This window comes from Bubalus bubalis, chromosome 3, assembly GCF_019923935.1.
Source record: "Bubalus bubalis isolate 160015118507 breed Murrah chromosome 3, NDDB_SH_1, whole genome shotgun sequence".
NCBI classification, from domain to species: Eukaryota; Metazoa; Chordata; class Mammalia; order Artiodactyla; family Bovidae; genus Bubalus; species Bubalus bubalis.
The window spans coordinates 165,153,059-165,166,171 of NC_059159.1; the positions used below are offsets into that span (position 1 = coordinate 165,153,059).

Consider the following 13,113-nt stretch of genomic DNA (forward strand, 5'->3'; position numbering starts at 1 on the left):
TCAACGTGGCCATGCGAGGGTGGGTCCACGTGCCATCCAGCCGCCTGCGGGTACCGCAGTACCAAGCTGAGCCTCTCTCCTGGCAGCCTCGGGTGCTCTGCCCCCTGCAGGAAGCCTCGCACAGCCTTGCTGCTGCTTTTTCTAACTTGCTTGGCTCGCCCTCCGCTCCCTCCTCCCCCCACCACCGCCCCCCCTCCTTAGGCTTGGGACTTTTCCTAAAGTTGCTGAAACCAGACACCTTGCTCGACCGAGCCCGCGTGCAGCCACGGTTTAAAAGGCTGCCTTCAGCGCCCCCTCCCCGCCCCCAGCGGAGACTTCAAAAGGCCCCGCGGGCGCCGCGGCCCCTGCACCTATGAACCGCCCCCCGCACCCGAAGCCCGTGCTGGAGTCCGAGGACGCAGAGCGGCTGAAGTTCCAGCGCAGGCGGACCCGGCGGGTGGCGCAGCCCAGCGCGCCCATGCCCCTCCCGGTGCCGCTGCGCTCCGAGCGCCCGCGACCAGTTTAGGGAAGGGGACCCCGCACCCCCGCCCCCGCGCCCGCGCCAGGGGCTGCGGGGACCCATGAATACAAATGCCGTTAGGCGCCCGAGGAAGGACCGACCGTCTAGCCTCGCACCTAGGGATCCAGTAAGTGCCCCTGGGTTCCTGGAGCGCTAGGGATACGGGTGTGTGTGTGCGTAAAGATACGCGCGAGTGGGGAGGAGGTGCACGTGCGAGGAGTGAATGTGTGCCCTCCGAGTGCAGTGGGCACTAGCGGAAAGCTCTGTGCAGGTGGGGGTAGGGCGCGAGTGTGTGTGCACTTGGGCTGTTACGTTGGGTGTGTGCGCACGTGAAGGTATGTGTGAGAAGTATGCACGCGGCTGTGTACGTTGGGAGGATCTGATTAGGTTAGTGTGCATTTACGCACATGTAAGCACTAATGTGCATGCATTTGCGTGTGTAGAGTCTGGGTGTGCGCTCGATTCCAGACACCCCAGGGTAGGTTCGTGTGAGCCCAGAAGGAGTGCGTGGCTGCACTTGCATGTGAGTGAGTGTGTGTCTGAACTTGGAGCAAGTGTAGAAATGTGTGGGAATGTGAACAAGCCGTTGGAGGCGGAGGCGGAGGGGCTTCTAATGCCAGGGTTCGGACTGGACCTGGGAGTGTGCGAATTTGCCGGGTGTTTGTGGCGTCTTCAAGGTGTGCATTTCTGTGCTCCGGCGGCGGGGGGTGGGGGGTGGTCTGAGTGAGACTTTGGTCTACGCTGAGGTGGAGAGGTAGGTTAAACTCGCGTTTCTTATCGCGTACAGAGAGAGATCTCCCGCATTGTAGGCAGACGCTTTACGGTCTGAGCCACCAGGGAAGACTGGGGAGAGAGAGGTGACCAGCATTTAACAAACCCACCCACTACGTGCCCAGGAAAGTCCGCTCTCCAGGATGCTGTGAATCTGAGACGAAAATAGGTGTGTGTGTGTGTGTGTGTGTGTGTGTGTGTGTGATGGGACACTGGTTGCTGTTTTCATGGGAGTCAGGACACCGAGCCCTGGTCCCAGATTTATCCCTGGAACTCCTTGGAACTTCGGATTCCTTTCAGCAGTAGTATGTCCCCTTATCTCCTCTATCTTTGCCCCCAACTCAGGGACTCCCAGTCTCACAAAGAGGTCCCGAATCTCCGAATTGCGAACATCCTGCTGTACAGTCTTGGCCGACCCTCTCCTCTCTGTGAACTCAGTTTCCCCATCTTTGCAAGGGGGCTGGGGGGTGGGGTGTCCCCGCGGGACAGCCGTGGGCGAGCGGAGGCTGTGTCCCCGGCTGTGGCCGGCAGGGGGCAGCAGGGGGCAGCAGAGGGCGGCCCGGCGCGGGGAGGAGAGAAGGTGGAGAGCCACCGCGGGCCGAGACTTTAAATCGCCTTCATTTCCCCCAAATCCTTCCTTTTCCTCTCCTCCCCCAGGCCGGCGGGGAGGCAGCTTCTACCGCCCTCCGCGCGCCCTCGCCCGGCCTTGCTCTGTCTCCGGGGACCGCCAGCAGCCCGCCTCCAAAAGTTTGATCATCTTTTTTTTTTCTCTTCTGCTTCTTCTTCCTTTTCGGTGGAAGCAGAAAAGAGCGAGGCAGGGGCGAGCGCGGCGCCGGGACTCCTGGGACCATGGGCCTGGCGCGGGCGCCCGCGGAGCTCCGGCCGCGCTGCCTGCTTGCTCGGGCGCCCCTGGGAGCCGGACTGCGCTGGGGGCGCGGGGGCCGCGCGCTCTGAGCCGGCCTGGCGCGGCGGGGCGGGGGGCTGGCGGCCCCATGGGGCGCGCCCACACTTGCCCCCCGGGCTCGGGAGCATGAAGTAGGGGCCCGCCATGGGAGCGGGATCGGCGCGGGGGACCCGAGGCACAGCAGCGGCGGCGGCGGCGCAAGGGGGGTGAGTAAGGGCTCGGGGACGCCTCCTCCCCAGCTTCTGGAGGCTCCAGCCCCGGGGCGGGCTGGGGTTCCCCGCCGCGCGGGACGCTTCCAGCGGAACGTCAGCTTCCTGCCCCTTCCTGCGCCCCTGCAGGGCGGGCCGCCAAGGGTTAACGCGGGCAGCGCCCCCGGCCCGGAGAGGGTTGGCGAGCCGAGCGCTGCCCGCCCTGCCCCGCCTGGCGCGGCGGCCGGATCGCGCTGGGGCGGGGGCCGAGCTGGGGAGGGTCGCTGCAGAGCCCGCCCCGGGGTCGAGATTGAGGGCTGGGGGTGGTGCCTGGAGCGGTGGGCGGGGGAGGCGGAGGGGGTTCTTTGGATGCTTGGGGGAGGAGGGGTCTCCGATTCTGGCTGTCTCGACGTGTACCAGTGTGGGTGTCCACAGGTCCCCAGCCTGTAAGTCTCGGTTTCTGTCTGTTCTCGGGAAAGCGTCTGCAGATTTCCGGGGCTCCTGCTTCTGTTTCGGTGTCTGTGTCTCTTTGCACGTCCCCTGTTTCTGGAAATCGCCGCGTGTGTGTCCGTCTGTTTGGGTCTGTGTGTCTCAGCGCTTCCTTGCTTGGGGAGGGGTGGGGGTGGGAGCGGGGGTGGTCCTGAGTTCCGGTCGCTTTCCCCTCATGTGTGTTAGAAAAAGTGAGAACCAGCATGTCAGGGCAGAAAGGGCTCCGGGAGATGACTAATTCGAACCCCTCATGGTACAGATGTGAGCCCCCGCGGGCCCCTGAGGGCCAAGGAATCTCTGGTTCCCAACCTGTGGAGTAGGAGTTGTAAAGAGTGAGCGTGTGCAGGAGGAGTCAGTGGTGTGGGTGTGTGTGAGAGTGAGCAGGCGGGGAGCAGCCCCTCAGGGCCCCACGGACTGTGGTTCATGCTCACCGCCTGCCTGGAGAAGTAGAGAACTTGCTCCCTGCCCATTCTGCCCCCAGGGCAGGGACTGTTCCCAAGAGGCTGGTCTGGGTTGCAGCTCCGCCCTGCCCCCACCGGGTCCTGCCCGCTCTGTGCTGGGATCAGGGGGGCGATGCCGCCCCCTTTCTTTCCCATGTCTTGGAAAAAGCTGGCTGGCTGAGATTCCCCGGCGCCCCCCTCCCACCACAACGCACGCACACACACATACACACACACACCCCACCATCACCACCACCACCACCACCACCAGTAAGCGCGCTGCTGACTCATTTTCTCCAGGAGACCCTGTGCCAGGGCAGATGCCAGCGGTTGGGTAGAAAAGCGGTGCCAGGAGAGCACCCCACAGTGGGGCCCGAGCTTTAGACAAGTGGGCAGTCACGCGGCTTTGAGGCCCAGCCTCTGCCTCCCTTGCTGCTGCAGTTCCCCAGATGCTATGCCCTCTGGCCTCCTAGCTTTGCTCTTCTGCACCTCCCAGATCAGGTTCCAGGACACTGTTATGGAGCATCCCTGGCTTCTCTTTGCTTCTCCGTCTTCCCTGTCCTCAGAGCACTCCCCCTTCCGTATGCCTCCATAAGCCTGCTGTACCCACCCCCCCACCCCCCAGGCTCAATCCGGTAGCCATCAGCAACCCTGGTGTTGTATTGGCGGGAGCCCTGCCCTCCACATGTAACCCCCTGTCTGTCCCTCTCTAAGCACACTCTACCTGTTGCTTTATTGGCATATTCTCTTCCTCCCTCTCTGTGTTTCAGGGACCCTCTTGATACCCCACAACCTGCCCGACCCACAAAATGCCATTTCAGTTGATGGTGGAAATGGAAGCAAAACATAAACTCACACCCATGAGCCAGGAGAGCATGGCAGTCAGGCCGTGTGAATCCCTGCCTCTGTTCTGCAAGCTGGGGCAGGCACCTTGCTTTTCTGCTTCTCCTTTTTCTCGTCCCCAAATAGGCATCTTCATTTCCAGCAAGCAGGGTTTGGTGAGAATTAGTGGGGCTGTGCTTGTAAAAGGCTTTTAGAACAGGGCCTGGCATATAGTAAGTGCTCAATAAACGGCAGCTGCTATTTGTATCATTATTCACTTCATCTTGAATGGATGTGTGAGTCAGCGGGAAAATTCTGGGCCGCATCCTGTCCAGACAGATGACCTGTCTGTGTTCCCATAGAAGAGGTGTAAGGTGTGAAGAAGGCTGGGGCGTGGCTGTCTGGGCACATGGGGCCTGGCCAGTCCATGGAGGCAGGTGGGATAGGTCCACCCCTCTTCTCTTTTCTGTGGTCCTCTGGCCAGCATCCTTCCCAGCTCGCTCCATGGGAGCATAGCCAAGCCCAGAGACCATGGGTCCACTTGGCCTCATGTTTCTATGCCCCGGGTCTTAGCTCTGAGTGCTCAGTGGATGTTCAGACTGGTATTGGTCCCTGAAGCTCCCCTGTGTTCTCAGGTAACAAGGATGGAGGAAGAAACCATGCAAGCCAGCTGCAGGTTCTGGCAGCCTCATGGTCCAGAGAGGAACACCTGGGTTCCCTTCTTGGAGGGCTCGGTGGCCAGTCTGTGTCTCCAAGGTCAGGCTCCCGAACTCATGGCTTCTGTTCCGGCCGCCTTCTGCCTTCTCTGGCCCCTGTGCTCTGGTCTTCCCGACATTCTGGAGCCCTGGCTTTGCTGAGCCAAGGCCCACGAGTCAGCGGTGAAAACAGAAGTCTGGAAGAACAAAGCTCTGAGCCAGCGCAGGCACTAAACGTTATTAGCAGTAGCCTAAACAGGATTGGAACGGGAGCAAAAGAATCGGCAGGGCCTCCCTCTGGGAGCCAACTTTCCAGGCCTGGAGCTTACTTAGATGGCTGTTGGCTCCCTAGGCTGCATCTCTTTCCTGTTGGTGAAGGCTGGGACTCTGGTCTCTGGCAAGTAGGAAGTCCCTGTAAGTCTTTGATTTCTTCTTGGGAGATGAGTCAAGCAAAAATGGTCTGCTAAGTAGTGGAGTCAGATGATGTGGGTCACTGGCATGCTGTGTGGCTTTGGGCAAATTGCTTCCCCTCTCTGGGCCCCAGTGGCCCATCTCTACAAAGGGGATGAGACTAGAATCTGACCTCGAAATGATCTCAGAGGACCTTCTCCCACTCTATGAAGTGAAGTGAAAGTTGCACGGTCGTGTCCGACTCATTGCAACCCCACGGACTATATAGTCCATGGAACTCTCCAGGCCAGAATCCTGGAGTGGGTAGCTGTTCCCTTCTCTAGGGGATCTTCCCAACCCAGGGATCGAACCCAGGTCTCCCACATTGCAGGCGGATTCTATACCAGCTGAGCCACCAGGAAAACCCACTTCACTTGCACTCTACACTCCCTTGCTATACTTTGGCAGTTTCTGGGTCAAGTGCACAAGGAATCCAGGTCTGAGAGGGTCAGTTGCAGTTGTCGAGGTGAATGAAAGGGAGGCAAATATTTTTTTAAATAGCTCTTTCAGGGCTGAAATTCTCGAGTTAGAAACCACGGTGTTAAGAAGCTTAATTGAAGGGGCTAGTCTGATCCCATCTCCCCTGGGAGTCTTCTTTCTCCTGGGATTACAACTATTGCCTCTGAATTTATCCTTTTATTCTCTACAGGGTAGTCACCTTGGCATAACTCCAGCAGGAGAAATTGACCGAGAAGGATGTGCGTGGTTCTTGTACCCTCTCCTCTCCACCTGGCCTGTCTTTATCAGCTTGGGGAGCATCCTAAGAAGGGTGGATGTGACGACACAGGGAGAGACTCAAGGAGTGAGGGCTGGTGCCTGGAAAAGGCTGGGAAAAGAGGAGACCGAAAGGAAATGAAAGAGAACCTAGTGAGGTTGCAGGAACCCTGCAGAGCCAGGAGCACTGTCTTCTGAGGAGGTCTTCTCAAGAGAAATGAGTTCCCTGGTCCTCTAGTTTCAGGGACTGCTGACCAAGAGAAAGGGCAGTTGATTTCTTTATTGCAGAACTTCTCAGAGCCTTTGATATGCAGTTGTGCTTTGAAACTACCAAGACTAGTATGTAGGAGATGGCTCTTTCTCAGTAGCTCTGGCCAGTTTCCTGGAGTAGCTACCTGGTGGGTATGGGAAAAAGGACCTAGTCCCCAGAGGCTGCCCACGGTGACCTTGAGAAACTACCTGCCCTCCCTAAGGCTCAGTTTTTGTCAAATCAAAAAGCTGCCTCTTATCGCTTGTCATAGCTGATGGGGCTACTGTTTGCTCCAAGTAGGCAGGTCACACCAGAAGGCTCAGCCTCTAGCCCTCTCCCCAACTCAGGACAGCTAGGCACCGATCTTTTGTTATTCCTGGTGGTAAGCTGGAGACAGGGAGGACAGGTCCCACGTGAAAACCATTCTCACAGCAGTGGAAGCAGATTGGAGAAGAGAAGGAGGGAGCAAGGGTTATCCAGGAGCACCCTTGGAAAAAGTGAGAGGTGGGGTGGGCCTACTGGCATTAAGTCTTTGGGAAGATACTTTTTAAAGTCCAGAGTCCTGTAGTTCCAGATGACATTCATTTCTTCTGTAAAAATACACTGAACACTTACTACATGCCTGCCAGGTGCTGGGAATCCAAGACAGACGTGGGCCCTGCCCCTTCAGGGACTTGAGTTAGAAAATGAGACAGGAAAATAGACAGATACACATGGGATACCTGGGGAGGTACGTGCAGCAGACTGTGGGAAATGACATCCTGGCTGCTCTCTAACACGTGAGTGGGAGCTGACCAGGCAAAAGAGTGGAGTCCAGAGCACTTGAGATTAGCATGTGCTAAGGCCCAGAAGCTGAAGGCTTTCAAGGGACTGCCATCAGCGTCTGAATGCTGTTTCAGTTAGCTTGCCTTATGCTGCATGTAATTCCCAGTTGAACATGGCTTAAGCAGTAACGGACTCATTACCTCCTATATCCAGAGGTCCAAAGGAAAAGCCGTAATAGGATTGGCCAATTTAGCGTCTCAAGTGTCATCAAACACCCACCGTTTTTCCATTCTGGCATTCTCACATGTTCGTGTGGCTTGTCACCTCATGTGCACAAAACGGCTGCAGCAGCAGTCTTCATTCAACAACATTGAAAGGCTAGAAGAAAGCCCTTCCTGTGTTCCTTTGAAATGCTTTCTTTGAGGTCCTGACAGACATTCCTGGCATCTCATTGGCCATATTTGCGTCATATATGCAGGCCTAAACCAGTCACTGGCATGGCAAATTCCCAAGATGGACTTAGATCTATCCAGAGTCATCCAATTTCCTTTGAAGTTCATGTCTCCCTGAACAAGCAAGAAGAGGGGGAAGGCTATGGGTAGGTAACCACCAGTGCCTTCCACATTGTCTAGGTCAGGATTACCATTGATGCTAATTAGAATTAAATTGGAGGATTTGCTATTAAATCACAGAGTGTGAGCTTGTTTTCCAAGGCCTCCAGGGAGCTAGGAAGAACCTGGGGCTCTCGACATCCACTCTGGCAGATGGGTTTCCTGGATTACACAATTCCCCAGAAGCACACCATCCTAGCCTTCCTCTTGGAAATGGATCCTGGGCCAGCGTGTCCCAGCCTTTGCCCTCACCACCCGCCTGGCGGGGTTCTTTCTGCCTGCCTCCTGGCTGGCCGACTCTGGCCACGTGCCGCCCTCCCCTTTGCCTGCCTGGGGATCAGATGCCCCAGTGGCTTCGGGTGTCACCAGTGGCTGCTCCCACAGGAAGGTGAAATCGGATCACTGCCTCTGCCCATCTTGGCAGGAGCCCCTGAGCAGAGCATTAACCCTTCTGGGACCCAGCTTGCAAGGGCAGCAGGGTTGGTCTAAGAAGCACTTCTGTGGCTGGCAGCAGTCCGAGCCCTTGACATGCATGAGCTCATTTAATCCTCACGCCTGGCTTGCAAGATAGGGAACGTCAGCTGAATTGCAGAGAAGGAGACAGGCTCAGGGAGGCTGAGGGACTCATCCAAGGTCATATAGCTGGTATGCAATGGGGCCAGGTTTGCACCTAGGGGGAGCCTGACTCCCCATCGTCTCCCCTTCTCTCCTCCCTCTTCCATTCTCTGTGAGCATGAAGCTAGTAGGCAGCTTCCATAACATGCAGTGGTCCTGGCTAAGCGGTCATCTCCCACCCCTGGCCCTGAGTCTGGAGACTGAGTTCTTCTCTTTCCTGCCCTTTGAAGATACCTGTCATCTAAGCAGACCCCTCTGGTCTTCCTGCTGACCTTTCCTCCCTGGCTCTGCTGCCTGTTGGGTCTCAAGGTCCTGAGGCCATAACACAGATGGGGAGACTGAGGTCCAGAGACAGGGAGGGGCAGGCGCTGGTCTTTGTTGCCCAGGGCATCAGTGGCAGATTTTGATCTGGACCCTGAGTCTTCTGATGTCCAGGGCAGGGCTTCCTGCCTGTGACCTTGATTTACTGATCTGTAAAAAGCGAGATTGTATTTGTACTGTGTAAGTAGTTCCTTTTTCAGAAGGCTGTGCCTGGACCCCAGGAGTGTGGGCTGGTCCAATGGGGTCCTAGAGTCTGCATCTCACCTCCCACCTCCCCTGGGCAGGACCAGGGTGGGACTGGGGCTGAAGGATTCCCTCCCAACTCCCCGGCCGGATCTGGACGTGAGGGGTGGAAGCTGACGCCACATCTGCTTGTGTCTCCTGGTCTCTAGGGGGTTTCTCTTCACCTGGATCTTAGTCTCGCTCACCTGTCACCTGGCCTCCACCCAAGGAGCTCCTGAAGGTAACTGTCTCTTCTCTTTGTCGAGGGGAGACAAAGCAGGATGGAAGGGATCTGGGAACGCAGGGGTAGGAGACATCGGTGCCCCTGATGGGGAACTCAGTACCTCGATTTTCTCATCAGTAGAATGGAGCCAATCATTAACAAATTCTCTCTGGCCTTGAAAGCATCCCGTTTGATGTTTTGTGAGGGTAGGAAGCGCTCAGTGCAGAAATGTAGAGAGGCGATGCTTTTATTCCTCTCCAGGGCAGAATGTGAGTAAGTTACACTAGGTCAGTAAGCCTCAGTTGTCCCCCTTTGTCTGATGGGTACCCCAAGAAGGGCTGACAAGAGGCATGAAGGACTCCAGCATCCTTGCCTACTCCTGTGATCTGCACTCCCCTTCCCGTGAGATGCTGCTTTTCCCTGCTGTCCCTGAGGATCTGTCCAGGGGGCCCCAGGCAGCGGGGGGCCGGGGGGGACTGTCTACATAGCTGCCCATGGAAACTGAAACCTCTCCCACATCTGTTTGTCAAGCAGCCACAATGCCTCTTAAAATAGCAGCCCCTCCCCCTCCTCCACGCCCGGCCTGTGTGCCGGGACAGGCACCCGGGCACTCCCAGAGCCCCTATGGCCTGACCTGGCTGCTGGGCAGGGATTGGGCCCCTGGGAGGGGAGGGCTGTGCCCGGAAGAGACTTCTGCCGCCCAGCAACATTTTGTGCAAATGTCATATTTTCCGAGCTTGCTGTTTCCCCCACAAAGTAGGTGAACAGCTGTCCAGAGTCCTGAGTCAGGCACTGGGAAGGGGGGTGGGGGGCAGAGAGGCTGGGGCAGCGTGAAGCCAGGTTTATGTAATAAAGGGATCTTGCTGTGGCCAGCTGGCCGGGTCCCTCCATCTCGGCGTTGTGCTGAATTCATTCCCCAGTCCCCCAGCTCCTCTCCTCTGATGGGACCCTTCCTGCTCACGTTTCTAGCCTGCCTTCCAAGCAGTTGAGGGGCTCCAGTGTAGGAAGGCGCAGTAATGAAGCAAGGACCTGGGGCCAAGCAGCCTGGGTTTCAAGCCCAGCTGTGCCTCTGATTATAAGCTGTGCGACCCTGGGCAAGTTATTGGGTTGGCCAAAAACTTCATTTGTTATGGAGGGGGAGGGGACCCAAATGAACCTTTGGCCAACCCAACACTATATATGGCTCAGCTTTCTCACCCTCTTCTCCGAAAGAGTGGGGATGACAGACAGTACCTGCTTCATAGATGACGGAGAGAGTCAAGAGTTAATGCCTGTAAAGCACTTAGTACGTAGTAAATGCTCAATGAACATTAGTTCTTCTTATTGTTGATTATATATTTACCTGTGAAGTTGGGGCAAGAGTGGCCCTTCTGTGTCTCCATGGAGCCTGCAGTGATCAGAGGCTCCTGGAGGCTCAGTGGTGACCACCTCTGCCAGCTCCAGGTAGCTGAGTTGGGAGGACTTGGCCCCTGAACTGAGTGTGCGGGGGAGGCCCGGAGACTGCCTGGTATCAGCTTTAGAGCCCACCTGGAGAGGGTGGTAAGGGGAACCTCCTCGGTGCCCCCTGGCCTGGCCAGTTGTCATCTTCCCAGGGCAAGTGCAAGGGGCTGTAAGTGGTGGGGTGCAGAGAGAGAGGTCTGCAAGGCTGGGAGCCTTTTGGTCCCAGGTGAGGTGGGGCAGGGAGAGAGGAGAGGTGGCTTTCTGCCATTCTGAGGAGCTCCTCCCTTTTAAGCTGTTTATAGTGAGAAGTGTTTTATGATAGTTAGCAGCTTTCTGTGATTAAGTGTATAAAAGACGCTGCCACTCAGAGAATCCTTAAATGGTGGCTTGTTTTAGCTTAGGACCTGGGGACAGACAGAGGTGGGAGAAAGGAGGAATTTGAAGGGAAGTGAAGGCCCTTGGGTCCTAGAGAGGAGTAAGAGCCTTCAAGCCTGAAACAGCAGTCTGCTGCTACAGTGTTTAGAACATTCTTAGGACTCTGTGGCCACCTCCAGGTCTGGTTTCCCTTGTCTTACAGGCAGGGAAACTGGCTTGGGGGATGGGAGATGGGGGGCGGGGGAGTGCAGGAAGAAACTTAATCAGAGACACAGAGTGCAGGGGTGGGTGAGGATCAAGAGGAAGACCCACCTTATCGTCTCCCAGGGCCCTGATGACGTCAGCACTCTTCGTAGCCTCATCTTACAGCGAAGGGAATGGAGGCTCAGAGTCCAGACCTACAGGTGGTCTTGTCCGGCTCTAAAGTCCAGCCTTCTGTTTGCAGAGCCTGCTATGGAGCCATTATGCTGCCATGTTGCCATCGCCCAGGTTCTGAGTTTCTCCCAGCCCATTTATCTCTCTGTCCATCTATCTCACAGCAGTTAGCCTAGGGTCTATGAAGAGCTGGCTACGTTCAGCCCAGCGCACACCCCTTACTCTAGGTGATGAGGGAGAGAGCATTCCACATTCAGGGGTCAGGATGCTGAGCTCAGGGGAGGGGGCCTATGGACCTTTCCCAGAGCCCAGTTCCAGATGGAGCCTGTCCTTTCCTGCTGAGATGGGGCTCCCAAGCAGGTGTCTGCAGGCGCTGGCAGCTCAGCTGACCGAAGGAGGTTGAATGACCCGACAAGAGGCAAGGTCAGGAAACCTTTCCATAAACACCCTGGAAACCCTCCTTTTGCTCTGGCAAGCTCTTGCCAGTGTAATTACCAGGCGGATATGACCTGGCCAGACCACGGTCAGTTGTCCAAACCCTTTGCCAGAGGACAGAGGTTACAAGAATGTCTTGATTACTTCCTCTGCTCTCTCCAAAGCCACGCAGGGAAGAGGGGGGTCACTGGAAGTGTCCCCTGCCTTCCGTGTAGACAGTGGCTCCCCCGTCTGCTCTAGCAGACTAGGGTTCCTGAAGATGGTGAAACTAGTCTGGTCCCCTGGACATCCTTACCAAGCTCTGGTGACACGAACATTCCTGTTGGTCCCTCACTTATGGGACCACTTCCTGGAGGAGATGGCTTTTGAGGCAGAGAAAAGGGGAAACATGCCACATGCTGCTCCTGCTGCTGCTAAGTCGCTTCAGTCATGTCCGAGTCTTCGCGACTCCATGGACTGCAGCCTACAAGCCTCCTCCATACAACACGCCACATTAGGCAGTCTCTAATACTGTTAGCTTGGAGAAGGCAATGGCACCCGACTCCAGTACTCTTGCCTGGAAAATCCTATGGACGGAGGAGCCTGGTAGGCTGCAGTCCATGGGGTCGTGAAGAGTCGCACACGACTGAGCGACTTCACTTTCACTCTTCACTTTCATGCATTGGAGAAGGAAATGGCAACCCACTCCAGTGTTCTTGCCTGGAGAATCCCAGGGACGGGGGAGCCTAGTGGGCTGCCGTCTCTGGGGTCGCACAGAGTCGGACACGACTGAAGCGACTTAGCAGCAGCAATACTGTTAGCTCTAGCATTTGATGATTATCATTATTTTTCATATTAATAGCTATCCTTCAAACATGCTTATTTTGTGCCAGGCCACTTTTTCCCCCCAAGTGCATCAGCTCATTTCATCTTCACACGCCCTTCTGAGTTTTGGTACTACTATTATCCTATCTAAAAGATGGTGAAACTGAGGCACTGAAGTCACAACCCTAGGAAGTGGTGGAGCTGGGATTTGAACTCAGGAAGTTTGGCTTCAGTGTCTGTGTTTTTAGCCACTTACAGATGGTCCTTAACTTACAATGATTCAATTTATGATTTTTTGACTTAATGATGGTGCAAAAGTGAAACTGTACATGGAGTGTTTGATCTTGATCTTTTTGATCTTTTCCTGGGCTAGCGACATGTAGTATGATTGTCTCTTGAGACACTGGGCAGCAGCAGCCACAGCTCCGAGTGGACCATAGGATCACAAAGGGAAACAACCCATACACTGAAACCATTCTGAACCAGCACAGTCGTTCTGTTTCTTGGTTTTAGTATGTGTCTGTGAGATAGTTGCTCAGTCATGTCCGACTCTTTGTGACCACATGGACTATAGCCCACTAGGCTCTTCTGTCCATGGAATTCTCCAGGCAAAAATACTGGAGTGGGTTGCCATTCCCTTCTCCAGGGGATCTTCCTGACCCAGGGGTCAAACCTGGGTCTTCTGCACTGCAGGCGGATTCTTTA

General features: G+C 55.9%; 1 protein-coding gene across 6 annotated transcripts in view; it reads left to right on the forward strand.

Annotated features, from left to right (window-relative positions):
- The first annotated feature begins 249 nt into the window (after nt 1-249).
- The window catches only part of COL27A1 (collagen type XXVII alpha 1 chain), a 152,775-nt gene continuing 139,911 nt past the window's right edge, over nt 250-13,113 (forward strand). For 3 of the 6 annotated variants that reach the window (XM_025282317.3, XM_044940503.2, XM_044940502.2), the window contains exons 1-2: nt 1,836-2,380; nt 8,927-8,997. In XM_025282317.3, coding sequence (XP_025138102.2) covers nt 2,319-2,380; nt 8,927-8,997 — 133 coding nt within the window. In that variant the 5' untranslated portion in view covers nt 1,836-2,318. Of the gene's footprint in view, nt 627-1,833; nt 2,381-5,934; nt 5,957-8,926; nt 8,998-13,113 lie in introns of those variants that run through there. The other 3 variants (XM_044940501.2, XR_003108352.2, XM_044940504.2) reach the window with 3 other exon arrangements.